This window comes from Nilaparvata lugens, chromosome 2 (genome assembly GCF_014356525.2).
Source record: "Nilaparvata lugens isolate BPH chromosome 2, ASM1435652v1, whole genome shotgun sequence".
NCBI classification, from domain to species: Eukaryota; Metazoa; Arthropoda; class Insecta; order Hemiptera; family Delphacidae; genus Nilaparvata; species Nilaparvata lugens.
In genome coordinates, this window is record NC_052505.1 from 25,289,558 (window position 1) to 25,317,186 (window position 27,629).

The window sequence follows — 27,629 nt, forward strand, 5'->3', positions numbered from 1 at the left end:
ATTAATTGTCTACCTTGCCAACTTCAAATGATAAACTACAAAAATATATAGAATTTTGTTTAAATTTTTTAAAAATTTTCTTGTTGAATTGAACATAATGACAATGGAATTCGGCTTTGGGTTTTACCATCTCTTGTATCAGACTGAATCATGGAGATGAATCTGTTCAACCATCAACTCAGTTCAATTGAACAAACTTTTGACCATTCAATCAGGTTCTGAGTTTAATGAGCTCAATAACCACGTGAATCAAATTGCAATTTTTTGGCGGGGTTTAGTACTTGCAACTTTAGTCTGCTATGCTCACCTTGTCTTGAGTTCGAATCCCACCGATAAGAATGGAAGTTTGATTATCTCATCAATAATACTCATACACTATTGGATGAGTAGTACATCATCTTATTTATTCCACATCACGCCCACAAAAATTATTCATCTATGATCAGGTCTTACAAGAATTAATCTATGGGTATTACAGACCTAACTATAATCTTACTGTCAGACTATTCTTTCTATTGATACCGATTCAGAGACTATTTTCTCTGTATAATTTCTAAAGTTTTCAACTTTTGACTTTTCCATGGAGATTCCTATCACAGTAAGAGTTCATAGCAAATATTTTGTTACAATATAGCTGCAGTCTTAATAAAATAGACTACAATTTGTATTAATGATCTGTAATATCATTTGTATAATGGATTTGTCATGTAAGTGATATCATTGAATGAAACTTGATTTGATTTGAATTATAGTACCCTTTAAAATTAATAGAATAATAAAACAAGAATACAAATTGTAACTACTAGTTTCGATGATCATAGGTCTACCATCGTCAGGTTATTAAAATAAATTAAATAGCTGTAGTCTTATTTATTTCCTAATAAATAAGATATATTTATTTATCTCCTAATAAATAAGATAATCCCTCACCAAAAAGTTAATATTGTAGTCTTATTGTGTGGAAAATTGATGAAACTTGTCTATTGGTATTGAAAATCTTTAGCAATTCAGCCTTTGTCACCTCTTCCAATATATTAGATTGGAGTTATTAACTCTCATTAATATTCGAGTACGACTACTGTTTCAATTTGCACCAACCTCTTTGGATTTGGGCGGATTCTTGCGGACAGGTGGCGGTGATTCGAACTTGACAGGTCTGTAGGCCTTGCGCTCCGGGGTGGGCGAAGGCACACTCTTCGGCGTCCACACTACAGGCTGCGGACTCTTGTCTCTCTCCCGCTCCTCATCCTCGCGCTGTTCTCTCTCCGCACTGGCAAAGTCGAACACTTTTCGCTGGGCTTCTGGCGTTTGCGCGGGTGACCACACTCCTGCCAAAATGTACAGGATATTCGCTATAGTCAACGTATTAGACCGTACAAGTGGGTAATAGTAAATAGATGGAAATAAATTGGAAGTTGCATTTGTTGAAATGCTAAATAATGAATAGTTATTCCAATTGGAATTAATTTAATAATAGTAAATAAACTATTTGTAATCTATTCATATAATAATAATTTCATTCATAAGGGTAGGTATGCAAGACTCAAGGCTGTTAAAACGATAGGCCTATATATACTCACCTTGGATAAGACATTCTTATCGCACAAATTCAGATGAGAATAGAAAGAGCTGTAAGCCTGTTTTTTAATTCCAAATCATTTTATGATAATGTGTTACTATCATTGTTTAATGAATGAATAAACGTAGGATCTTATAGGACACCTCAGCTAACAGAAAATTATGAGCTGCATAATCACGTCTCCGTGTTTGGGAACCCATCTAAAATCACGATCCAATTAGAGTAGATCAAAAACTGTATTGCGGTCTTCTGATCTCTCACTCTTATCCCTTACATGAAAAATCTGAGAACAAGGCCAGATAAGTGACACTCTTCTTATATCTGTCCTTCAAACGGAAGAATAGATCCTTAAAGCCAGTTTCATTATGCTAAGATTAAGAGCTTTAAAACCATTTCACTATCACCGCCATAAGAATCCCTTTCATTACTATTCAAGTCTCTGACTCATAAGAGCAACATCTATGACAAAACTTATTACAATTGTTTTATCGATCTGAATAGGATAGTGGTACAATATTCAATTCTACCATTGAAAATCTAGGGCTTGTGTGAGTGACATCCTTGATAAATTTGAATCCATTTGAATAGAAGTGGTTCAATATAAAAATGAGTAGCCTACCTAACATGAGTCCCAACCCTCTATTCAACTTATTATCGAGTACAGAATTGTATCATCGGTGAACTTTCAGGAAGAATTTCAAGGAACAAATGTGTAAGAGAATGGAGTGTGATATTTACAGTTAAACAAATAGACTACATATAACTTAATTGCTAATTTCGAACATTCTTGTCAATCTTTTTACCAATGTATGGCTGTATGTTTATAACAATCAATATTTCAAATTTCATAATCGAATGATCTTAAAAAAATATGAATGGCTCACTTTGTGAATAATTTCCATTGTCTTATCATGACCGTACGTTTGGCAATATCGAAATATGATTAATACAATTTCTGGCAATCCAATAAAAAATAGGTTCGCAAGTGGCTTTTTATAATATCAAGAATCCAAAACCCCTGGATTATACTTAACTCGGAGATCAGCCAAGACTCCTCCAAGGTACAGGTTACATATTAGTAGGAATGCCACAACAGAGATCCCAAGCTTACCAATGCCTGTTAGTTGTAAGAACTACATTCAAAGATTATAACCTGGATTTTGATTTGAACTATAGTATTAATTTGAAAAAGGACAGTTTTGGTAAAAAGCCTGTTGTGCCTTTTCATTTAAGTTTAATAATTGTATATGACTAATTGGAATGTGGAATTATGATATTATGTCGTTTTTTATTGCGGATGATGCCCTTCTTCTTGTGCTTGGGAAATGGAATGAGTGCAAAGGTGATTGATGAGATGATCAAACGTCCATGCCTACCGGCGGGATCCAAGCCCACGACCAGGTATGCTAGCAGACTGAAGGGTGCAACGCTAGCAGACTGGTGCTTAAGGGTCTTATTAATCCACGTCACCAACCTGGTTGGCATTCTTGTTCGGGGACAAGAAGTTTTTACTTTATTAGAAATGTCAACGCCATCAACTATACAGAAAATGAGATTGCAGAGACAACCTTTATAGGTTACTCCAATCTGATGAAATGAATGTAAAATGTATAAAATATCTAAAAACAGATAATTTATCTCTAAAATGCAATAAAAATGAAAACTCGAGTGGTAAAATAGATCACAATTTATATTCAGTAGTAGGACCATTATAGTTGATGCTTGATGCCATCTGGTTGCACCGAAGAAAAAAATTATATATTTGTTTTTTGTGTCACCAAGCCAGATCATAATATCATCTTTCGCTTCAAAATGTTGTTGCTATCAAATCAAATGATTCGCAGTTCAATTTCTGCCAAATCTGAAAATAGAAACCTGTTAGAAACAGTGAATCGATGATGAAAGATCATGGCTAACCTATGAAGGAACTCTTACTGTTAGATGAAACCAAAGAATACACAGCCGACACAATGCCAATGATAACAGCAGCGTTGGCACAAATGCAAAAAGTGGGTGAGAGACCTCTGCACCCCGATTTCAGTTTTGAACTCCATCCAAAAGTTGAGAAACTCGTCAAAACACCTGTGCGTCTTCTTGCCCAACTGCTAGAGACTTGGAAAAAAATTAAAAACTGATTCGTTCCACTGCCTGTTGACTCTGTGACTTAATAAATCAGTCGTAAATCATAACGCTCGTTTCACTAGACTGATACTCTTCAAATAGCCTTCTTTTCCAAAGTGGTCATGCTCCAAATATCGGCTAAGTTTTCAGTTTTCAAACTCGGTGGTCAGTTCTAAATTGGAACTCAGTTTTGTATTACAGTACTCTATACATTCATGACCATATTACTTCACATGAACGTTTCCTCCACTACTTGAAATAGATTATTATTTACTGCATGCAACTATGCATTCATCAATACTATTCCACCAAAAATAAATTTTCTTTCACTATAATTTTTGAACTTTTACTCAGAAGGAATGGAAACTTGTATGATCAACTCCATCTTCAAAACCCATTGGAATCTGAGGCATTCATGTCGATATTATATAAACAAGGAATAGTTATTCATATTCTATCAGGCAATGGGGGTAGTTATAATTATTCTTCATGGATCTTTATTTATAAGCCAGTTCCATTTATGATCTAGACTTTTAGTTGATTTATATTTATTTCCAATAATTGATTGAATTCTACTGATTTGTAGATAAAACAAGAATAAACAACATCTATTGGGTTTTCAAAAATATTTCCGATTTTGAAGGAGAGCATCAAAGAAAGAGATGCCTCCAAAATGGAATCAAAGTTTCTATTCATCTTTCTGATGGGGTGGAGACATAATTCACTTTTTCTCTTGATATTACTAGCGTTTGAAAAATGAAATTTTGATTCATGTTTTCAAACGACAAAGAATAGAATTGTATACTGGATTATAATATTTTCGTTTAAAAACCTGAAACAAGTGTTCATTTCTAAAACTATATCATCATTCAGTATACAATTCTATTCTTTGAGATGTGAACAAAAATTCCAGTTGAAATAAGAAACATAGTTATTAATAATTCCACCTCACGAAACAAATTTAGGAGTTGAAAAAAACTTCTGTGTAAAGGCATAAGAACAATTTTTTAGCTTTTGGTAAGATCTCCTACAAGTATACAATATATATTTGCATTTAACTTTTAATCAACATTAAGAGTAAGTTAACTTTGTTCTTGGAAATGTCTTAACAGCACAATCTATTCAAACGATATCAATTCATCTAACCGACTTATTAGAGTTTACAATTGTAGGCAGCTAACGAGCCAACTTAGTGGCAAGAAATAAGAGACAGATGGATTAGCGACAAAACTTCTACGTTTCCCTACAAAAGCATGAGGATGGGAGGATTTGTGTGGATTATCATAATATAACGTGTCCAAGAATACAGTCAGGGTTAACTGCACGGTACGGCACATTGTCTAGTGGCTCTTGCCAAAGAGTGAGTGAGAGAGCGTGAGTGAGAAAAGTGCGTAAAGTGTTGCGGACGAAATACACATTTAACAAAAATAAGTAGTAACTTAGCACTTGGTCTAAATTTCGTTTATTTTTGTCAATTTTTCTGCTCTTTGCTCAACTCTTACAGCAACTAATCTAAAACAAAGCCTGGCCTATCACGTTACAACAAAACTGTATTTTGTGATTATATGACCAGAGTTCTCGTGATTTTAAATACTTTATAATTTTTATAGTTGATGATAGGTCATACATGATCTCAGACATTTTTAAACAATAGTCGATATGAATGAATTCTGTATGCTTCGTTCGGCACCATCTTTTATCTTGATTGGTTAAGCATTTTGATCAGAAAACAAGATTCTCATTGAAATAACGCTATAAAAATGATAGAAGCACAAGAATTTTCGAAAGTTATATTAAATAAATCAGGTTGATCAAAACGGATTGACAATAATACAAGAACTAGTTTTACTTGTAGTGTACAGTGTATGGCATTCTTGAATGGAAACTATAATGTGTACTGTAGAACATGAAGTGAAGGGGCAGGTTATGCAATTCTTACTACATAATAAAAATATATCATTCAAAAATAATATCCGCAATGTTATACCTGTATTACTTTTTACAAAAGCAAATATCACAGAATATTATAGAATTACTTCATATCACAGAAATATTACTAATCACAAAAATCAAATATCGCCAACAATTACTGTACTTCAGCTTACCATTGTCAGTGGTAACAAGATGAGAAATAAAATGGATTCTCGAAATTATTGTGCTATAAAGAATTATAAATGATTGTATTACATTGAAGAAAAATGAGAGTGATACCTTAAAATATTTCTCCTCCCATCAACCGATAGAAGATATGTTAATCATCCTGTACACAAACTAAACTCAGGAACACTTCCAATATTAAACAATAGTGTAGCTTACGGTAACCTTTAGAATAATAATAATAAATCTTTATTATAAAAACCGTTCTTTGAAGGATCTAAAGTGTGTATAGAAAGTTATTGTAAATTGTTTATTCTCAAACAAATTTTCATTTCTTAGGCAGAAACAAATGAGTTCCTGGTTCAGACAGGTGGACCATTCGATTATGTATTTCTGAATGTCATGTTGATATGTCTCTTGATATTCATTTATAATTCACATAGTCTAGAAAACGAAAATAATTATATGAATGGAAAAGTAAGCTGAGAGACAATGTAATGAAATTTATATTATTGTAATTGTAAATCAGAACAATGGAAAGTGAATGTTGATTGGCATTAAATAATAAGTATAGATTAGATAATTTGAAGCGAAATTGACTAAATAGCTATTCAGGGTATCTCATATTTGGAAGAATCCCACTTAAAAAGAATGAGTAGTTTATTAATAGTTTCAGAAAACAATGATTTTCAATGCAAAATAAGTACGATATTTCTATTTCTTTTATTCTATCCCAAGTTTCCAGATATTGTAAATACTGTGTCATTGTTTTGTAATCTAGTCCTACAGTGAATTGCTCTATTTTCTTTTGATCAATAATATTCATATGAAGTTCTGCTAACCTGAAGTTCCGTGTCTATCTCATTCGATTGATTCGAAATCTAACAATCCTTTCAATTATTTCTTGTTCAAATGCAATCAAATTTTTCCCGATTTAAATTCAATCAACTTCTCAAATATTCTTCCTGATTCAATTCGATCAATCCTGAAAATTCTTCCCAAGTGAAACTCAATGCTAAAAATTGTTCTTATCTCAGTCTCAAATTTAATCAGACCTAAGTTCTTCTCAATACATATTCTATCTTTCCCTCATATTCCTTACAATGCAAATTATAGAACCAATATTTGATGAATATTTACTTAGGATTTACCTATTCATAGGATTCTTCAATCCTATTTATTCTGCAAAATTAAAATTCATCAAATTAAACATGTAACGAGTAAGCCTTTTTTAAAAACTGAAGATTTACATGATGATTTTTATTACCTGGCTTAGCAGTAGCCTTGAACTTGGGGGTGGGGGAGCCGGGAACGGGCATGACTGATGACGTCACGACACAATCTGACGTAGATCAATCACACAACACCAAAATAAGTTCACAACACTGCACTGTCGGCGGTCGGCTTTTGATTCAAAGTCACACGCATGTAAATGACGATGATTGAGCTTTCAGTGAATTGCACCAGGTTACAAGGATGGAATAGCACTGATGTATTGATGAATCGAGCTGATATTGTGAGGATGAAAAGTGAGTGGTTTATTGAGATCAACCAAATTTCACAATGAAAGAGATGGTTAGAGGTTGATGATGAGAGGAATGAATGATCTAAGTAACAGAATTCAATATCCTTATCGAGAAATTGACGGATCACTTATCATTGTTTTCCAGGTAATAGTTCTCGACTCAAAAAAGTATTACTCATCTACTGTCATCACAATTGTGAGAATTGAACTACAGAGTCCACATATTAAATTAAAAAAAAAAAATAGGTTTAACAGAAATCAAGTTCAACAAAACTCCTAGATTGAGGAAGTATTATGTTGGCTGACAAAGTGACTAATCATTGGAAATTAAAACGATTCCATATAATGGAATAGTGAATTGGTAGTTTCCTGCTTGTTCTGTATCATATCACAAGTATCATCAAGTATTTCTAATTTAAATGCAACATATAGAAAAAAATGAGAGATATCATTCATTCAAATGCTAATGAATCTGTTCATGTAGAATAATGCAACATCTAAACTATTACAAAACTTGAAACTGCTAATTAAATTACAAATCTAAAAGATCAATGATTTGAGGATAAGTTTATAGTTTGAACAAATCTAATACATTAATCAGCTATTTTATTTATACTCAATAATAATATGGATATATTATTACAAGTTATTTTGCGATTATCAGAATATGGAATTAAGCAAGTTTTCATTGAATACTTGGATGTTATTTTGATGATAAACATTCATTCCAGCGAACTATGAAGATGAACTTCATGGATAATATCAATGAATGTGGCGAGAAAAAACAGAGAATTGATCTTATTATTGGAGAATCTATGAAATTTATACTACAATATTCCAACAACAGATAAGAATGAGGAAGATCACAGTACAGTTACAAAAATATAGATTGCATTATAAGTTGATGAATTTAGCCTATTAACACGTGATATTTAGGAAGTCTCACAAGATTAGTATTCAAAAGTGATTAGTCAATTAACTCATGATGATTCAAAAAATTGGATGAAGCTTGAATGGAAAGTTTATTATAATATAAAGCGGCAATATAAGGTTGCACCAAGGAAAAATAATAATTCAATCTTATATCAGCTCAATGCTCAGGAGATAAGATCAGCTGATTCGAGATACAAGTTGGTGCAGCCCAGCATAAGAAATAACTAGATTGATAGAGAGCTTTGCTCATTACTCAAGTATGGTTCACGGACAAAATTGGTAGAGAGTGAACTTTTTGTGATTCACAAAATGTAAGATGATATTAATCTAGAGTGATTTTGACTATCGTTCATGGACTTATAAGGATTACGAGGTTTAGGAAACAACACCAGATGAAAACACTAAGGTACACCAACGTCGTTTCGAGGGTCAATGTGAACACAATAATTAACAGAATTACACGCGAAAAACACAGCGAATACAGGGAACGCGACCCGCGATTAGAGAGAACGCGACCCGCGATTTGACGCGACGAACGGACGGAAGCAAACTCGCCAACAGAAGAAGAAATTGTAGCCGAAGGTGTTTTGGCCCTATCACATATTCTTAGTCGTTATTGGGGGAGGACCGCACTCACACATTCACACTTGAACACACTCACACACGCACAGGATCGCGCGCGACGACCGGGCATCGCAGCGCGCGCTATTTTAAAAATAAAACGCGGCAACCTGGCGTCTGCTTGCAGCGTCCACAACGCGAACGCGTCCACCACGTCCAAAATATTGGACGCCCTGCCAACTTTCATAATAATCTGCTACTATCGAACTAACAGCCCTCTCCTCCTACTCTTCCTCCTCCTTCTTCTCATTTTCCTTCTCCTCCTACTCCCTGTTTTCCTCTTCCTTATCATCCCCCTCGGCTACCTCCTTTTCCTCATCCTCATTCTGCTCTTCCTCCTACTTATAAACGGCCTACAACTCTCTATCTTATTCTTTTTTTATTCTTCAACTACTTATCTTTCTCCTTTTCCTCTCACTTTTTATCTTCATCTTCCTCCTCCTTCTCCTCATTTTCCTTCTCCTCCTACTCCCTGTTTTCCTCTTCCTTATCATCCCCCTCGGCTACCTCCTTTTCCTCATCCTCATTCTGCTCTTCCTCCTACTTATAAACGGCCTACAACTCTCTATCTTATTCTTTTTTTATTCTTCAACTACTTATCTTTCTCCTTTTCCTCTCACTTTTTATCTTCATCTTCCTCCTCCTTCTTCTCATTTTCCTTCTCCTCCTACTCCCTGTTTTCCTCTTCCTTATCATCCCCCTCGGCTACCTCCTTTTCCTCATCCTCATTCTGCTCTTCCTCCTACTTATAAACGGCCTACAACTCTCTATCTTATTCTTTTTTTATTCTTCAACTACTTATCTTTCTCCTTTTCCTCTCACTTTTTATCTTCATCTTCCTCCTCCTTCTTCTCATTTTCCTTCTCCTCCTACTCCCTGTTTTCCTCTTCCTTATCATCCCCCTCGGCTACCTCCTTTTCCTCATCCTCATTCTGCTCTTCCTCCTACTTATAAACGGCCTACAACTCTCTATCTTATTCTTTTTTTATTCTTCAACTACTTATCTTTCTCCTTTTCCTCTCACTTTTTATCTTCATCTTCCTCCTCCTTCTTCTCATTTTCCTTCTCCTCCTACTCCCTGTTTTCCTCTTCCTTATCATCCCCCTCGGCTACCTCCTTTTCCTCATCCTCATTCTGCTCTTCCTCCTACTTATAAACGGCCTACAACTCTCTATCTTATTCTTTTTTTATTCTTCAACTACTTATCTTTCTCCTTTTCCTCTCACTTTTTATCTTCATCTTCCTCCTCCTTCTTCTCATTTTCCTTTCCTTGCCCTATTACCATAGGTAAGGAAAGTATTGCTCTCCGAAAAAAATTAAGGTACCATACGTAGGCTACCTTACGTACAAAAATTAAGGTATTCTATACGTTTCAAGTTCCCCTGAGTCCAAAAAGTGGTTTTTGTGTGTGTGTGTGTGTGTGTGTGTGTGTGTGTGTGTGTGTGTGTGTGTGTGTGTGTGTGTGTTGTGTGTGTGTGTGTGTGTGTGTTGTGTGTGGTGTGTGTGTGTGTGTGTGTGTGTGTGGTGTGTGTGTGTGTGTTGTGTGTGTGTGTGTGTGTGTGTGTGTGTGTGTGTGGTGTGTGTGTGTGTGTGTGTGTATATGAGTGTATGTGCGTCTGTGTACACGATATCCAATCTCCCAATTAACGGAATGACTTGAAATTTGGAACTTAAGGTCCATCCTCTATAAGGATCCGACACGAACAATTTCGATCAAATGCAATTCAAGATGGCGGCTAAAATGGCAAAAATGTTGTCAAAAACAGGGTTTTTCGCGATTTTCTCGAAAATGGCTCCAACGATTTTGATCAAATTTATACCTAAAATAGTCATTGATAAGCTCTATCAACTGTCACAAGTCCCATATCTGTAAAAATTTCAGGAGCTCCGCCTCATCTATGCAAAGTTTGATTTTACATTCTCAATTATCAGGCTTCAGATACAATTTAAACAAAAAATTTCAAGTGGAAAAGATTGAGCATAAAAATCTCTACAATTAATGTCCAGTATCATTTCCACCTAAAATTGAAAATAAGCTCGTAGTTCGAGAAAATGTGATTATTCAATTCAAAACTGTTGGCAAGTTTTGATTCTATTAAATCATTCACTATGAAGAGAAAGCAGACTTTATGTGTCTGCAGCGTTATTGTCCTGTCACCAGCTGGCTTAGATCTTTGAATAGTAGACTTGAGATGCGGGTTAACACTAGCGTCAGTTGATCAATTTTCAAAACGGCAAGGAAAGTTGTGTGAGTGCGCCCCACCAGATTTTTCTATTAGAATATGAAAGGTATAAGGTGATTTAACCAATATAAATATACTATACCAACAGTTTATTGTGAATCACTTATGTCTATTCTCTATCCATTCACTTGTGATTGAAAAAGAAACACATGGCTGTATCACAAGAGCCGCTCGATAACAACTAGTATCAACATTAGGCTCAGAAAGGCTTATTGGCTCGCAAGGTGCTCAGCTTAGGAATGCATAGCCACCTAAACCTCAAACACTTGTGATTGTGAACTTCAGTGAAGGAAATTTATAATCAATTTATTACAGAGTTTCCAATCCATTTGAGGTTTCAAAATAGTTTCAGCTTGTATTATCTTCATCAAGGGTTGAAGTATTAACATCGTTTCCACCACGAACCTTGTATGATATCAAGGAGAGATTAAAGTGAGCAATATATTGTTATGGTATAGATGAGTGGAATCCATTAATTCAATTATTTGCTTTGAATGGATATGGGAAAAAAATAAAGTAATGTTGATGTCAGAGATCGATCAGATAGTGAATATCTTCCAGCTTCCAATAGAAAATGGAGGAAGTGCTCACTCTCGCATGGAATATTATGTCATTTCTATATTGAAAGACCTCACTGTTGTAAAAAAAGTATTTTGTAGCGAAGAAGGATGTAGAATTTCGTAGATTAAAAGTAAATCAAGAAAATTGAAATGTAAATCTAGGAGGTTGAAATCATGTACATTGGAAGTTCTCTCTGATGAGAATAGAGCTCATCGAATAATACTATACAAATCAGCCACAGCTACCAATATTGTAACGAAATTTATTATCGTTGAGTCATAGACTAGTTGGAAACAAACGTTAAAAACGTGCCAAGAGGCAATGCCAAAAAACTTTCGTTCATGAGACCCCCACACAAAGGATAAGCGGATAATAAATAATACTTGGTGGTGAATATTGTTGAAAGAATTATTATTAACGACATTATTCTAGCGAGGTAGAAATTAAGCGTGAATTATTATAGTAAAAAGCGTAGAAACTTGGATTTTCAACTCGAAGTCATACTTTCCAACATTTACTGAAAAATGAACGTTTCTTCTCCAAGAAAGTTTTTTCACTTTAAACGTGTTTTTAGTCAAAGTCGAGAAAACAGAATGGACTGATAATGCTTGTTAAAGTTTGTCTATTCAATCAATAATATTCAACAACAGACATAGAATATTTACTCTGATGTTAATCTGAAATTATTCTCATTGACTTATTAATTTTAAATTTGACTAAAAGCACGTTTAAAGTGAAGAAACTTCCTTTTTAGCAGTGACGACGTTTCAATCCGTTATTGGTCATCTTCAGACCAATGAAAGTGAGTGTTTCTCTTCAAAAGTGTTTCATATCCAAAGATAATATGAACAAATATTAATTTATTTGAATAGGAATTCATACATTGAATGAGAGGATGTCACTATTACCTTATCCACAAAATATTAATCTTATGAAAATAATAATAAGGAGTTAAAATGAGATTATATGAATTAAAACTCTCGAATTAAGACTAGACTTGTAATGGCAAAGAATAATTGTTCGCTATTACAAACTCAGTCTACGATAATTTTTATGATTATTAGTTTTTATTTTTATGATTATTATAATTCGATGTATTAACACAATCCCACAATCACTTTTATTCTTATGATTAAACTATAAACCAATATTACATATAGTCCGGCTTCGACAGTAACACCATTATGATGCAAAATCAGACTAAATAGTATGTTCAGAGTTCGAGAACTACGAAGATTTACGCTATTGGTCAATAGCTGATGAAGCTGTCTAAGGTTGGCGGAGCTAAATTTCCTGGTGGGAGTTCAGCAAATCAGAAGCTCCGCTTCAAGATATTATACAATAAAATCATTCAACGTTCAAAGTATACTCCTGTTCGGCTAGAAGTCATAATAATTCGTTCCATAATTTTCTCCAAATACTTTTGATCAATTAACACTGTAATTTTTGATAACTCCTATTTACTTTTGATTCAATTCTGAGTATTGTGAATAGTATGACTCCCTGTGAAGAAGTAGAGAGAATATTATGCGGTTATTTGAAGGGTAAATGGGAATTATACAAATATTTATTGAAATGAGAGAACTAGATTGGTGAGTGGTGAGTGAGTTTACTAGTGATGAATCTGTTGATGATGGAGAAAGTTTCTCTTCATTCCAATAAGTAAGTGGTTCCGACAATAGTTTCAAGTCGTTTTCATTCAATTAGAGTAGGCTATGTATCTATTCTCGATTAATTGAATGGGAATTGAATAAATTTTTCAACCCGAATCTGACAGTAGAAGACAATAAGGATAGAGCATTAGAAAACCCCGATTCCAGTCAAACATTAGAAATATTGTATGGTTGAAATTCAAATCGCAGGAAAGAGATTCTGTGAGATTGGCAACAACCAATCGAGTGGAAATACTTTCGATAAATAGAAAATGGTGGAATTCAAATGATCCTAAAGTCGGTTTCCGGTGGATTGAGGCGGACGCCAGTGTATGCGCGTGTGTACGCAATGGGGTGTTGGCCTTCACTGATAAGAATAGATTGCCATCATTGTGTCGCATTTCACACACCGAGACACCACTCTGCTCTAATCGATTTTATTCACAAATTCTGACTTCGTCAGTTTAGTGATTGGTTCAAACTTTACGATTCAATTCTTGAAAAAATCTCATTTCTACTATCAAATCAATGAGTAAAGGATTCTCAACGAACTGTGGATGTAGACTGTAGATACAACGATTATTTGATGCTATTTGGGGATAGGCTGTTGAGACTATGTTTCCCAAGATTTATGATTATCATGGAGAAAGCATGGAAGAGGTGAATTTAAAGGTGCGTACAGATATACGCGCCGCGAAAATGAGCAATTCACTTTTAATCAGCTGACTATATCTGTATTTTTACAGAAACGGTAAGATACAGATATAATAAGCTTGGCATCAGCTGATTAAAAGTGAATTGCTCATGTTCGCGGCGCGTAAATCTGTACGCACCTTAATAAATTCGAGATTCCATCAATCAATTAAGAGATGCTTCCAAAGGTTATCAGCAGCAGGATAATCTTAACTTCATCAGAAATACTTCTTTTTTTTAAGAAAAGTTTTAAAGATGGAATTAAATAGAGAATGCATTTATTCAAATGCTAATTAATATATAAATTATTATTCAACGAAAATCCTAAATAAATGCTGTAAATCACCCCGAAGACTTCTGCTACTGCAGACATTGACAACAGGATAAAACTTTTTGTGTAGTTGAGAAGTTGATATTGTGGTAATTATTCATATTGAATGAAAAAGACTAAGAAATTGTCAAAAAACCACTGATTTATTGATAATTAGAAAGACCGGTTTCGGTTATTACACCATTGTCAATCTCTGATAAACTCTTCAGGATAAACAGGATAAAATGAGCGCTGCTATCCAGAGATTGTCAGTTTGGTGTAAGGGTAAGCATTCCTGACTAGCAATTGGGAGGTACCGGGTTCGATTCCCGGGCTGGCAACTAATTTTTGGATAGTAGTTCTCATCGAATTTCCATCTAGCTGTTAACCCTGTTGTCAATGTCTGCAGTAGCAGAAGTTTTCGGGGTGATTTACAGCATTTATTTAGGATTTTCGTTAAATAATAATTAAAAGTTTTAAACCTGTTATTTCTTATTATACATAGGTTTTAAATCAATTTACATAAAATTATTCAATTATTTCTTGTGTCTCAGATAGAGATAAATACAAAAAAATTAGCGTACTGAATTTACACACTGTACAATCATGTAGAATCTATTAGCCCATGTTGCAATCTTCTAAAATTAGGTTATTCAGGAACAAAACTATAAACAATCGAAATCAAATCGAACCGGTAAAATCTGAAAACTGGGCCAAGGTCAAACTCTGCTTCCTGTTGTTTGAAATTAAATTCGAATCGTGCAGAATTCGGCAGTTGAGGAAATTTGGTTCAATTGAGGTTCATGGGAAACTCCTTAAAAATAGTCAATTCACAGAAAATAAATAGATCACTTCATATTAATGAATCCATACGAGGATTATAAATTGGGTGAAATTGTGAAGTGAAACTACAATAATATCCTTAGTAGAAACAGTAATAAGTAGTAACGAACTATTTGTGGTAAATCTTTAGTACAATATTCAAAGAATTATTTCCTGTAGATCTCCCTCAATCATGGTATTGTATTATTCGTATTTGTATGAGAGTGTTTCTGGAAGAAAAAATATCGATTGAATTTAAATCACATTTGATAAAATGAACAATTACTGAATAAGGTTGAAGTAAAATAAAATTAGAAATTGGAATATTATAGAAAATATGACGAGAATTACTGGATTTTGTATGTTCAAAATAGGATAATAAAAAGTGAGATGATATATGATTTGAGATTTGATCCACAATAATTCAGAGATGTTTCGAAAGAAGAAGTAACGTTTATCAGCAATAGGCTAATTGCAGCATCTAAATATCATTCACATGTTACAGTCCAATAATCCTCTCAACTGTACTTCCTATTCTATGATTAATATAGTGATCATTTGTTGACAAGTGAATCACCGTCGTACCTTACCTAATGAATTACATTAATTGGCCACTACCCAGTCATAAATCAGTTCCAATTTAAAGCTGCTTCCTTCCCTACAAACACTCCCTACCTCACATATCTTTGTCTCCTTCTATCTCATGATAATCTTGAGAGATAGAGAACAATTCTGTTGAAATCTCTATTCACGTCATCCAGGTGAGAGGTGAATCTCTCTCAGGAGTATAAGTGACTCACCGTTTTGCGTCACATCCGTTCCTAGTGTTGCCAATTTTTTTCCACTTGTCACACATAAATAGATTGCGTATATTTCGGTTTTATTGGTTGATAATAATAATATAAGGTATCTAGAAGTAGTGTTCGAGCCTGGATGTTGGAAACCACCCACTAATGTTTTATTTGCTCTCAGAGCAAACTTGTGTGTTATTTCGAGATTTTTGGAGTTGAAAATAAATCTGATGTTATTCTTGATTATATCTAATTTTTACTTTTCAACTGAAAGATTTCATGGTAATATACGAATCTGGGAACAGGAGATTCGTATTGTTCCTATTGTTTTTAGATAGAGCTTAGTATCAAGATTATTAAAATTGAAAATCCTCCATTACATATAATTTAAATTTGTAAACTGTCATGAACAAACCTCGTTTTCCGGTGAGAAATCCTCGGCTGAAAATTAATGCTTGATCCACTTCCTCAACCAAAGTTGGCAATGCACCACCTGAACATTAGCATACAAGTCCACAACATGGCTGGCTTCCTCACATGGAAATTTGACCAATAATTGGAAGTAAAAGCTCGAAAACATTGAAAACAAAATCATCCAGATCAAGAAGGCTATTGCAAAAGTTAAGAACAAACAGTTCAATCTCGAGTTCAAAATATTGAATCCATACAATAGGTAAACTATTATTCATATTATTTGAAATAGCTCTCACTAATTCACTAATAATTTGGTGACTATGACAGTTGTATATGCTTTATCAGTGTTTTAGAACAGTGTTACTAGTAATCTCGAATGTGGAATATTCCTCCCTGTACTATAACATTCATGTATTTTGTTTCTGAGTAATTCTCATGTAATTGAAATATTATTCAGGTATTATTTATAAGAAGGAAAAAAATTGACAGCTTATAAGAACTATTTCTTGTGATAAAAATAGTAAATGATGGGCTCTTCGAAATGATACATGAGACAAAATATTCTTAAGAGCCTCAAAATCTTGATATACTCTTGGTGATCACTCACACAAATTTACAAAGATTGACCGCAAAGATTCACACATTTCACAAAGATTGATAAATTAACAAAAATTCAATTCAACTAGGATTCTCCTATAAAATTTCACAAAGCTCCTGACCGCTTTGTAATAGCCTATGATCTTGGATAATTTCTCTATTGAATAATATTTTCAATAACATTTCCCCCAATCACAAAACCCCGCAGGGTTACAACACAAAAGAAGAGAGATGAAACGTGAACATAGTGTTAGTCAGAAAACATTATTTTTCAACGTTTCTTTGACTAAACGGAAAGCAGTATAGAGGAGCTGACAGAACACAGGACAACAACTTGAAATGCATGAAGCAAATTGAAGATGTAATGGAAGCAAAAACGACACAGAAGAAGTGTGATGATGGATTTTGACGCACACACATTTATTTCTCTTACATGCAATAGGAGTGGTGGGAAAGTGATGATCCGTTCACAGTTTACAGGGTACTCAAATTTCTTACTTCCATTTTGAGGAATTAATCAACCCGAAAATACCCTAATTGAATTGCCACAATAAAAGTTGTTCTGTACTATTGTATATGGCTGTCACATAGTAGTTATAGGACAAGAATAGCCGCCCTACAAGAATAGCCTTTCAGCGTATGACCCACTTGTTTCAAAAGTAGGCCTAAACGTAAACGAATACTCTCTTGGGACAAAATATAAAGATTGAGGACAGTTAATATCTGTTTAGTTTCAATTTAGGTTCAGTTCAAGTTTTTCAAGTTGAGTTGATAAATTAATGGAAACCAATACATTGATGAGCCCCAACAAACGTATCATGGAATTATGGAAAAGAGTATACTGTATTCCATAGTTGCCCTCTAATATCAAATCTACTAATTCTGAGATAGAATATACCGAGATAAATCAGCTACTTTGATCCTTCATCTTGAATGATGCCTTATTGGTGCAATGGATAATATTCCCTGAATGCTGTCCAATAACTATTCTCTGATACAGTATACAAGAAGTAGTGGTTTGTAGAAATTTAATAATAATTTCAATGTTCATGAACATACTTTCTAATTCATTCCACAAAATCTAATAGCACTAGCAAGAACGGTAAAGAACTGTTAGCCTGCTGAATAACACTATTTCTTGGACATGTGTACCTACGAATAAAATTGTAAGTTACAATAATACGAAAAGTTATCTCCGCTCAAAAAATGTAATATATTTGCTATAATCCTCGTGGGCCCAAAATCCATTAGCAAACAATAAATCTATTACATAAAATTTCTTTCAATACCATGAAAACAATTTCGACAACTACCGAGAATAGTTCAATATCTCATGAAAATCATCAAGCTCCCAAATCTACTGCGATATTTATTTTTCATTTCCTCCAACTATCCATTAAACTTGCTATTTAGTTGGATTTTTATTTATTCAACCCGCCCATTTAGGATAAGGTGACCACCAGCGGCTCTGACGTAACACTCTTGAAAAAGATATTTCCGTCTTGGCGGAAGAGAGCGCGGGGGCGTTCAACTATTTAACGCGCAAGTCTGAATTCTTCCTCTGCCCCCCTCATCAGGGGGAAAGGGAAATACAACAAAAGGCGAGGCACACATTGGAAAAGACAAAATAATATCACATCCACTCACCATCACCATCGTCTCCGAGCTGAGCGAACTCCTGCAGGTGCTTCGGGAGAGACTCATCCCCGCAATCCTCTGCGTTGTTGTTTTCGTCATCGAGATTGATCCCCAGCTTCGACATGCGTTCACGTACCTTCACCATGAACTCGTCCTCCAGGTTCAACGCCTCCGAGGAGTCACGGTTGCTACTGTCGTCGACCTGCAGGGATGCCGGCCGTGATAACCGGATCACCTTCTGTTGCCGGCGTTCGAAGCGTTCCGCCACCTGTTCCATGTACTCTTCGTACATTTTCTGCCGGAACATTTCAGTGCCCGAGCCGGAAGTGCCCGGTGGCAGGGATTTGGGACGCTCTGGGCGGCGCAGGGAGCCGTTGTTGTCACCTATCACCGCAATGTCTCCGCGTTTAGATATTTTGTAGTCATCGGCGTCAAAAACTCTCGAAGACGAGTCACCTTGAGTATGATCATCATCACCACGATCATCATCCCCTCGAGTCATCTCACCGGAACCCGTCGATCGACGCCGTCCCTCGCCGCAAATCGTGTTGCAATGGCGTCGATTGCACGTCGCGTCTAGCTGCAACTCGCCGTCGCAAAGCGAAGCACCGACACTTCGATCATTTTGGCTCTGGATGAGAGCCAACAGCCTAGATCTGTCGTCGCTGCTCTCTGTTGCTTTTGCTCGCTCGCCATCTCCTTCTCCTTCTACACCACTTGCCGCCTTCTCCAGTTTTGCTATTAGCTTTTGAACTAGTCCTTGGTTTGTTTCGCCTTCGATCCACTCGAAAGTTTCAAACAAGTCGTTTTCCCTAGAATCCTCCGAAAGTTTGGTAAATTTTTGTGTATCATTTCTAATTAGATCATTATCCCTAGAACAAACTAAATGTTTGTTAGTTTTTTGCCTGTCATTCCCGTATAAATCATCCCTCTCCTCCTTGATTTTTTTCAATAAAGTTTCTGTTTTATCTTGGATATTCCCGAACGTTTTTTCTCCTCCTCCCTTGAGGTTCTTCGAAAGTTTTTGAGTTTTATGTCTTTCATTATCGAATTTCTCATTCAAATTCTCATGTTTTCCAATAGAACTCTTCAATTCTCTAGTACTCGTAGTACTACTATTCTTATTATCTACATTACTGTGATCAATATCAAGCTCTTTCAATAGTTCATTCAACATTTCCACATCTTCATTCATAATACTAGTTTTATTCTTTCCACCATTTCTCTGATTACAAGAACTCGTTCCACCTTGATTCATCTTCGAAATATCATTAAAAGTTTCCTTATGTTTATAGTTTTCTCTCGTTGAGAACTCTTGGCTATTCTTCAAAACATGTGAAGTTGGTTCACTCTCTTTATTTCGATTTAACCTCATAAACTCATTTAACTTGTTAACATCTTCATTAATCAATTTCAATGTTGATTCATTTTCGTTTCTAAGATTGTATGGAGGAATTGCACCTTCTTTAATTATCCTTCCAATCTCATTCGGCCTTCTAGAGTTTTCACTGATTGCTCTTGTTTTATACTTACTGTCACTTCTTGGGTTATAAGAAGGCGATGCATTTCTTTCACTCTCTCTCATCTTCATAACTTCATCAATTGTGAATTTCATCGCTTTATTCTCATCATCATAGTTTGTATCAAGATCGGGGCTCTTACTATCTAGACATCTACTCTCCCTGTACTCTTTCAAAGCCAGTAGATTAGCAGCCTCAGCTAATAGCTCAGGGGTATAATCTCGTTGTTTTACTGGTGCACTATACTGTTCTAATCTTATCAGATCTGGAGATTGTAGATCACTGGACGACTCCCTCCACCTATCCTCATGATAACCTCGTCTTTCAATAAACTTTTTATGTAAATCCAACAAACCTGCTGCTTCCTGAGGTCCGGGTGGAAGGGGGGTGCTTTTGGTTTGGGACGGTGAAAAGCAGACGAATGTGTTTTGGGAGGCTGTAGGAATTCCTATCCAACGCTCCCTATCGGGGGGTAAACTGCATGGTGGTGAGGTAACCACAGACCGAGGAGGGGTGTACAAAACACTACAAGATTTAGGAGAGAAAGAATGACGTTTATGAAAGTATGACCCACTGACTGACGTTGGTCGCGAAGGTGGATAAGTTAAATCTGGTGACACTACTCCAGAAATATTCTGATAGAAATAATTCTGATCTCCATCAAGACAGCTCCTGAACTGGATAATCCCGATATCCTCCAACAATCTTAAACCATTCGGCAAAGATATAACTTTCTTCGTTGATAATTCTCTTAGGGACTCCGGATTATTTCCCACAAAAATTTTTGAAGATTCTTTGATGGCTGGTTTCTCCTCGTTTTCAGACGACCATGCAGAGGGCGATTGATTGAATTTTGATGTGCACTGAGTTGACATTGTGCCGCTGCTAGACGAGTTTTGTCTCGAAAGGATTGGAGTAGCCGTAACATCGACTTTGACATGAGGTTTTGGAACTACGATTTCTTCATCGTTTGTGATACTGGAGTCTATTTCTTCGTAATCTTCTTTCAGTTTTGAGTCACTCTCTTTTCTAAACTCTATGTACTCGTAGATATTTTCTGAATCAGATCGATCTTCTCCATCGCTTTTGGCACACACCTTGATAAGATCCAATGTTTCTAGATTGTTATTAAAGTTTCTACTTTGGACAGATTTCGAATTTATTCTTGTCTGCTGTATCATTGTTCTACTTTCGTCCCAACCTTCATCTGACACACTTTTACTGAAATTTCTACCCTCTTCAGACTTTGTTCTGTTTGACCCGTCTCTACCATTATCTTCGATGATGAGCTCATAATCAAGATTCCCAACTCCAAATTTACTATCTTTGTTTGCATTTTGCCTCTTAGAATCAATATCAATTCTACTTCTATTTGAGCCTTCTACACTTTGATCAATGAATGTTTTTGACACAGCAACAGATACCGGTGTAATATTGGAAACACTTTCTCGAACAGATTCTTCCTTGAGATATGTCTCATTTGAGAAAAATCTGCGGCGAGCATCCTGTTTATCTTTATCAATTTTATCAAAAGCTTTCACCAACTCACTTGATTTGGGAATAGTATTTATCAGATCTATCTGCGCTTTTTCATCAACTTTCAACTCTTTCTCTTTCACAATTACTTTTGAAATATGGTTCTCATCAACTATGGGCTTATCAACTTGTAACTCTTTCTCTTCTACAATGACTCTTGAAACAGAGTTTTTATCAACAGGCTCATCAACTTGTGAATCTGTCTCCTTAACAATAACTCTTGGAATAGGATTCTCTTTACCAATATACTTGTCATCATTTTTCCCTCCACTTTGAACTTCCATCTCATTTGAAACCACTTGGCTGCAGTTTCTATCAATTCTATGCTTCTCATTACGATTCTCTTCAACTATCCTCTCATCTCCAATTATTTTCACCTTATCAATCTTATCTGTCTCATGTCGATTCTCTCCAACCATGACTTTTTCATTACTGACTAAAATTGGAGGACTATCAATCTTTTGTCGTTTTCCCATTTCCGTAGTTTTACAAACTACGAGTTTAGGCTCGTTTCCCCCCAATTCTCTATTCCTATCATCAATAATAGTTTCATCACTATTGTCACTATCTAAATAGACAATTTCAACTCCTTCTACTTCCTCCAAAGTACCACAACCATTCCACGTTCTTATACCACCATCCTCCTCAGAAGGATATTCAACTTCCTGGTCAGAATCGCCCCAATCATCAGGTATTTCATCTATGTCATTGTTCTTTTTTATCAACTCTGGGTTCTCCCAGGGTTTATCACAATCACTTTTGCGGTCAGTGTCACTAAGATCGCTGTTTTCTTCAGTGATAACATCGAGGTAGTGTCTATGGGGTGGAGGGATATAACAGGGTTCAGCTGAGCTTCTACGGGTACAATGTCTATACACAACAATCTCCTCTTTCGAATCTTTTCCAATATCATAGTCATCTTCGTAATCAGAGTCAGGCTTGACAAGGTCTAAAGTTTCCAGAAAACTTCTCAATTTTTTCTCCTCATCAGGTGGGATAATTGGTGTACGGATATCATCAACAGTCAACCCCATATCATCACCAAAGTCTTCCACAATCACCAAATTGTTCACTTCAGCTCGTAAATCACTATGGGATGAATCTTGAACAGATACTTTTTTGCCAACATCTCTTTTTGTTGAACCCAAAACAGTTGATTCAATCTCCTCAACACTCTCCCAATCTGGCCCAAAGAAAGTTTCCTCGCTAGCTAGGGTTGGGGTTGGAGGGTTCAATACTAGTTCAACTGGGGAACGAACTTCATCTCTTGACAGGGAAGATAGTTTTAGACAATCGGTATCAAATTCTTCATTGAATACGTTGCTAGTCGAGGATTCTATATGTAGAAAATGAGAATCACTCTTCGTCAGATCGATGATATTGGAAGGGAATTCCACAGCTGATGCTTTTGAAGTTTCAGAGAGATTTGAAGAATTATTTCCATTACCAAAGTCTGTAGAAAATTCAACGCCCTCTCTATCTTTTGTAATCTTTGACTTCGTAGACTTTGATTTACTCTTCTTATTTAAAGGTTTCACAGGAACCTCATTTAGGTTGCTTACCTGCCCACTTTTCGCAGCTAAATCAATAGAATTCCTTTCTTCCTTTTTCAAGCTCCCGAGAATCTCAAAATCTATCTCATAACCAGGAGTGGAAGAACTATTTTCAACAATTGAACCTTCATGAACATTGTTCTTCTTAGTTTCATTCCTATTTTCCAATTGTTCACCAGAAGGTTCTACGCTACTTGATTGTTCGACAGTTTCCACCTTCATAGACTTCGAAGATTTTGATTTATGTTTCTTCTTTTTCTTGATTATAGAACCTTCCAAAATCGATTCACGTGATGATTGAGATTTTTCTAGACCAGCATCATTCTCAACCTCAGATTGTGATGCAACATTATTCAGAGTTAGGACGTTTTTTACTTCTTTAGTATTTTCACCAGTCTCATTCGACACTTGCACTATTTTAATTTCTTCCTCTTCGAAATTCGATGACTTTATATTATCACCAGTTTTCGGAAAATCTATCGCATCTCTATTTTCCGGAGCATTCTCGATTTTATTCTCAATTCTACTCTCAACCACATGACTAGACGTACACTCGAGATTCAAAGGAAATGGTTTACTTTTCTTTGATTTCTTTTTGATCTTTCCAGCTTTCTCAGGTTCACCTTCCACTTTTTCAATTATACCTTCATCCTTTGAACTCGGCGAATTTGGATCATCAACTTTTGTGTTACTATCGTTGGTCACAATAATTTCTGTATTCGGTGATGTATGCGTGGAGGGTGATAAATCCTTATCAATATTGAGCTCTTTATTGTTTGATATGGAGATACACGTCTCATCGTGAGTATCAGAATTTGTATTGCTTACAATGATATCAGAAACTGATTCGAGATCTTCAATATTCGATATGGAAACTGTTTTATCACTTGGAATATGAGATTCATCATTGCTCACTGCTATATCACAGCTTGTATCATTTAGTACATTATCATCAACTGCTTCAATACGAGTATCACAGGCTTCAGTATTCTCAGTAATAGTTATTTCTAAATGATCAGAGGTGATAATTTTTCTTTTAGCTCTTGATTTCCGCAATCGACGAGCTTTGCTTGAGGAAATTTTCTTCTCATTTTCCACACATTCTTCAACATTTCCTCCACCTTCTTCTCTCTGTTCACCATCCGCTTCACATTCATTTTTATCAGTGCTCTCTCCTTTTTCTTCCTCCTCCTCTTGTGTTCGGCTGGGCTTCGATTTCTTTCCTGTATTCCAAATAGATCAGAATTTGTGAATATTTTTTTCAATCCAAGTTTGTTAGGTTAATCACGGAAAACCACAAACTAAACGCCAAACTAAATCAGAATTAGACAAACTACCACACGAATTTCTAGAAACCGCTGGTTAGAGACTACTGAGAAACGCATCAAACAAGGAATACGGTATGAATTTTGTACAGGGCTTCAGAGTTTGAGATTAGACGACATACAATGCAATAGATTAATGAGTACGGTGGAAATAACCAAGATGAAGGTTTGTAATCCAGCAATGTTTATGCGCTGAATCGGAGGTTTGATGACCGCTAAACCACTGTAGTGATGTTTTCGATATTATAATTCGATCACACAATTTTATTCGGAGAACTTATTTTTGAAACATTATGAAATGAATGAAATTGCATCGAGTGATGGTGAGTGGATTGTGATAATAAAAAATTTGAATGTCATAACTGGAAAGATCTCTCGACATATTATGCACCAAGTTCACGGATGCAATCGGAGACAAGGTAACTCAGTAAATCAAAGCTTCGCAGATAATATTGTGGAAATAATCTGTTACAGAATATTGTAAGAATGTCTACAGAGCTCATGAGAAAATACAGTTTGAATAGTATCCATCTCATAACCAATGAGTCAAGAAATGGGAAATATTATATTTCTTGAATCTTGAATATATCCATCTATTAGTCTCTTATCTATTGTTAGACTAATTATCAGCCTGAGTTTCATTTTTCAAACAAAAAATACCAACAAAACTCACTTTTACTTCCAGATTGAAAATATCCAAATTGGAAAATATTCCTTGACATTTTTCGTCCTATCATTTATTTTTATTAATCATTCATCAATGACATTTATGATATAAACATAATCATAGAAAGATCGAAAAAGTATAGTCTTAGTACCTGTTGCACAACAGCCGGTTTAATTTTAACCGTGATTAATTCCACGGTAACCAATTAGAGGAGCCGTCTTTTCAAAAACGCCTTCTCTGATTGGTTCTCGTGAAATTAATCACGGTTAAACTTTAACCGGCTGTTGTGCAACCGGCCCATAGTCCTTATTATTACAATTTAAAACTTAAAATAAACCCATAACTGTATCCCTGAGTTTAATGATAGTACCATTCTTCTATAATTCACCTTGGAAATGCACCGACAAGAAATAATTATTCGCAACGAGCAACAATAAAAACGGTAATTCATCGATTTGACTGCGATCTACCGTTCAGAGATGGTACTTCGTTCAACTACCACTTCAACTGTTCGACCAATAACAAGCGACTAGCTACGTTGTAGCATACGCCCCTTCAATTGTATTGGATGTTGACTAGCTGAAAAGGACGCCATTTTGTGTAAACTACAATCCAATAGTAGAAGGGCTGTTTCTTAAGATGGGAGTGTACTTGACAAAGGTGCAGCTAGTCATTAATGATGAACAATAATTTATAGTTTGAAGAAGAAGATCATAGTCTCAAATTCACAAAGTATAGGATTATACTAATTTTATTCAAGAATTGCTTTATGGAATCTTGAAAATACAATGTTAGTTGTACTCCAACGAACCTGAATGATAGGACGCTAGTAAAATGTTATCAATAGGTAATATTCGAGGAAACTGATTCCCTAACGCTAACTAACAATCCGTAATATATCAATACTCCTGAGATTTATCACAACTTCAATCGTAAATTGATGTGAATCATACAGGGAAAATTGTTTTCAATGATTTTTTATTCATTTGTTTTTGTATATACTGTAATATATAACTTATCATATGAATATGATTAGGAAAAACCAACAGGGTGGCCAAAAAATATTCTACTTCCAAATTTTGATAATGAATAATATGCCCAAAACAAAGGTTATGTTTCTACTGACTCAAGTTCAATTTTCGTCCAAAATATATATGACGCCAATAATTTTATTATAACGAGTGTAGGTTAAATTTAGCATGATTGATAATTTCTAATAATAAGTTTTGTTAATCTAAACATGTAGGCTGGTAGAATTGACTATTGAACGTATACCAATATTTACACTTACAACACAACATCAATCTTCATAAGACTAATGTGAACAACAATATTGTTAGTTGGAAAATATTGTACAAAAGTTCATTAGCAACATTCAGGTGAAACATTTGAAATCGATGTTCTATGTACACTTTTATGACGGAGGAGAGACAAGAATGATTTGAAAGTTTAACACTCACAGTAATAATTATATTAGGGTCGACACACCAAAACACAACACAACAAGAACATTAATGAGAAACTCATGCACATCATTGGGAATATCAGAGGTAGTATTTTTTAGATATATCTGAATGATGAGATCACATTAACATTATTTAAAATGCCATTCAAATCATTCTATGTAACACTTTCAAAGACATCCCAGGTCCTACATTGGAACAAATATTCAAAGTAATGACCATTACTTTGGTCAAAGAGATGACCATTTTGAACTTTTATGTATAAGTTACGCTCATCGTCTGCGTATCGTTTATGGAATTTTTATAAATTATAATGGAACAGTAAAAGTCGTATGAGTTTCTTGAACTTAGATTCTTGGCTGAAGTAAATATATTCATGGAACAAATCTTCAAATTTTAACTAATTTCTATTAAAAATTAATTTTGTCAAAGTCCTTTGATCTGCGCTATGCCGAAATGATCCATGCCTGTTATACGATGAACGAATAGAGAATGAAGCTGTACAGTATGACATTTTCTGCAAATTAGATTGTGATATGGTCTATTTCAAAGTAATGAAATACTAATTTATTTTAATACCCGTTTGGGAATTTATTTCAAATTAAAAACAAACTATTCAAATATTTCAAGTTATTGATAGAAAGTTTAGATAAGAAAAATAATGGATGTAAGATTTATTAGAAATTGCAGTTAACCAACTGCTGGAATATTTTCACTGCATAATAATTATTTCAAATATCCAATGAAAGCTATATAAATAGAACTAAGGACTTCTACCATATTTGTCAATATTTTCAGTAACAGAAGTCCTTAGTTCTATTTATATCTATTTACATCCATTGATTGGATATAAGACATTATTATTATAGAGAAATAATACATTTTCATTCAATGTTCAATTTTAACCTGGAATAATGGACACAATAATTTACTCTCATTAGCTTATATCACTTATATCTTTCATATAA

General features: G+C 34.9%; 1 protein-coding gene across 1 annotated transcript in view; it reads right to left on the minus strand.

Moving 5' to 3' along the window:
- The window catches only part of LOC111044999, a 187,012-nt gene that overhangs the window by 63,740 nt on the left and 95,643 nt on the right, over positions 1 to 27,629 (minus strand). The window contains 2 exon segments of the mRNA XM_039420886.1: positions 1,099 to 1,328; positions 18,607 to 24,429. Of these exon segments, the coding sequence (XP_039276820.1) occupies positions 1,099 to 1,328; positions 18,607 to 24,429 (6,053 nt within the window).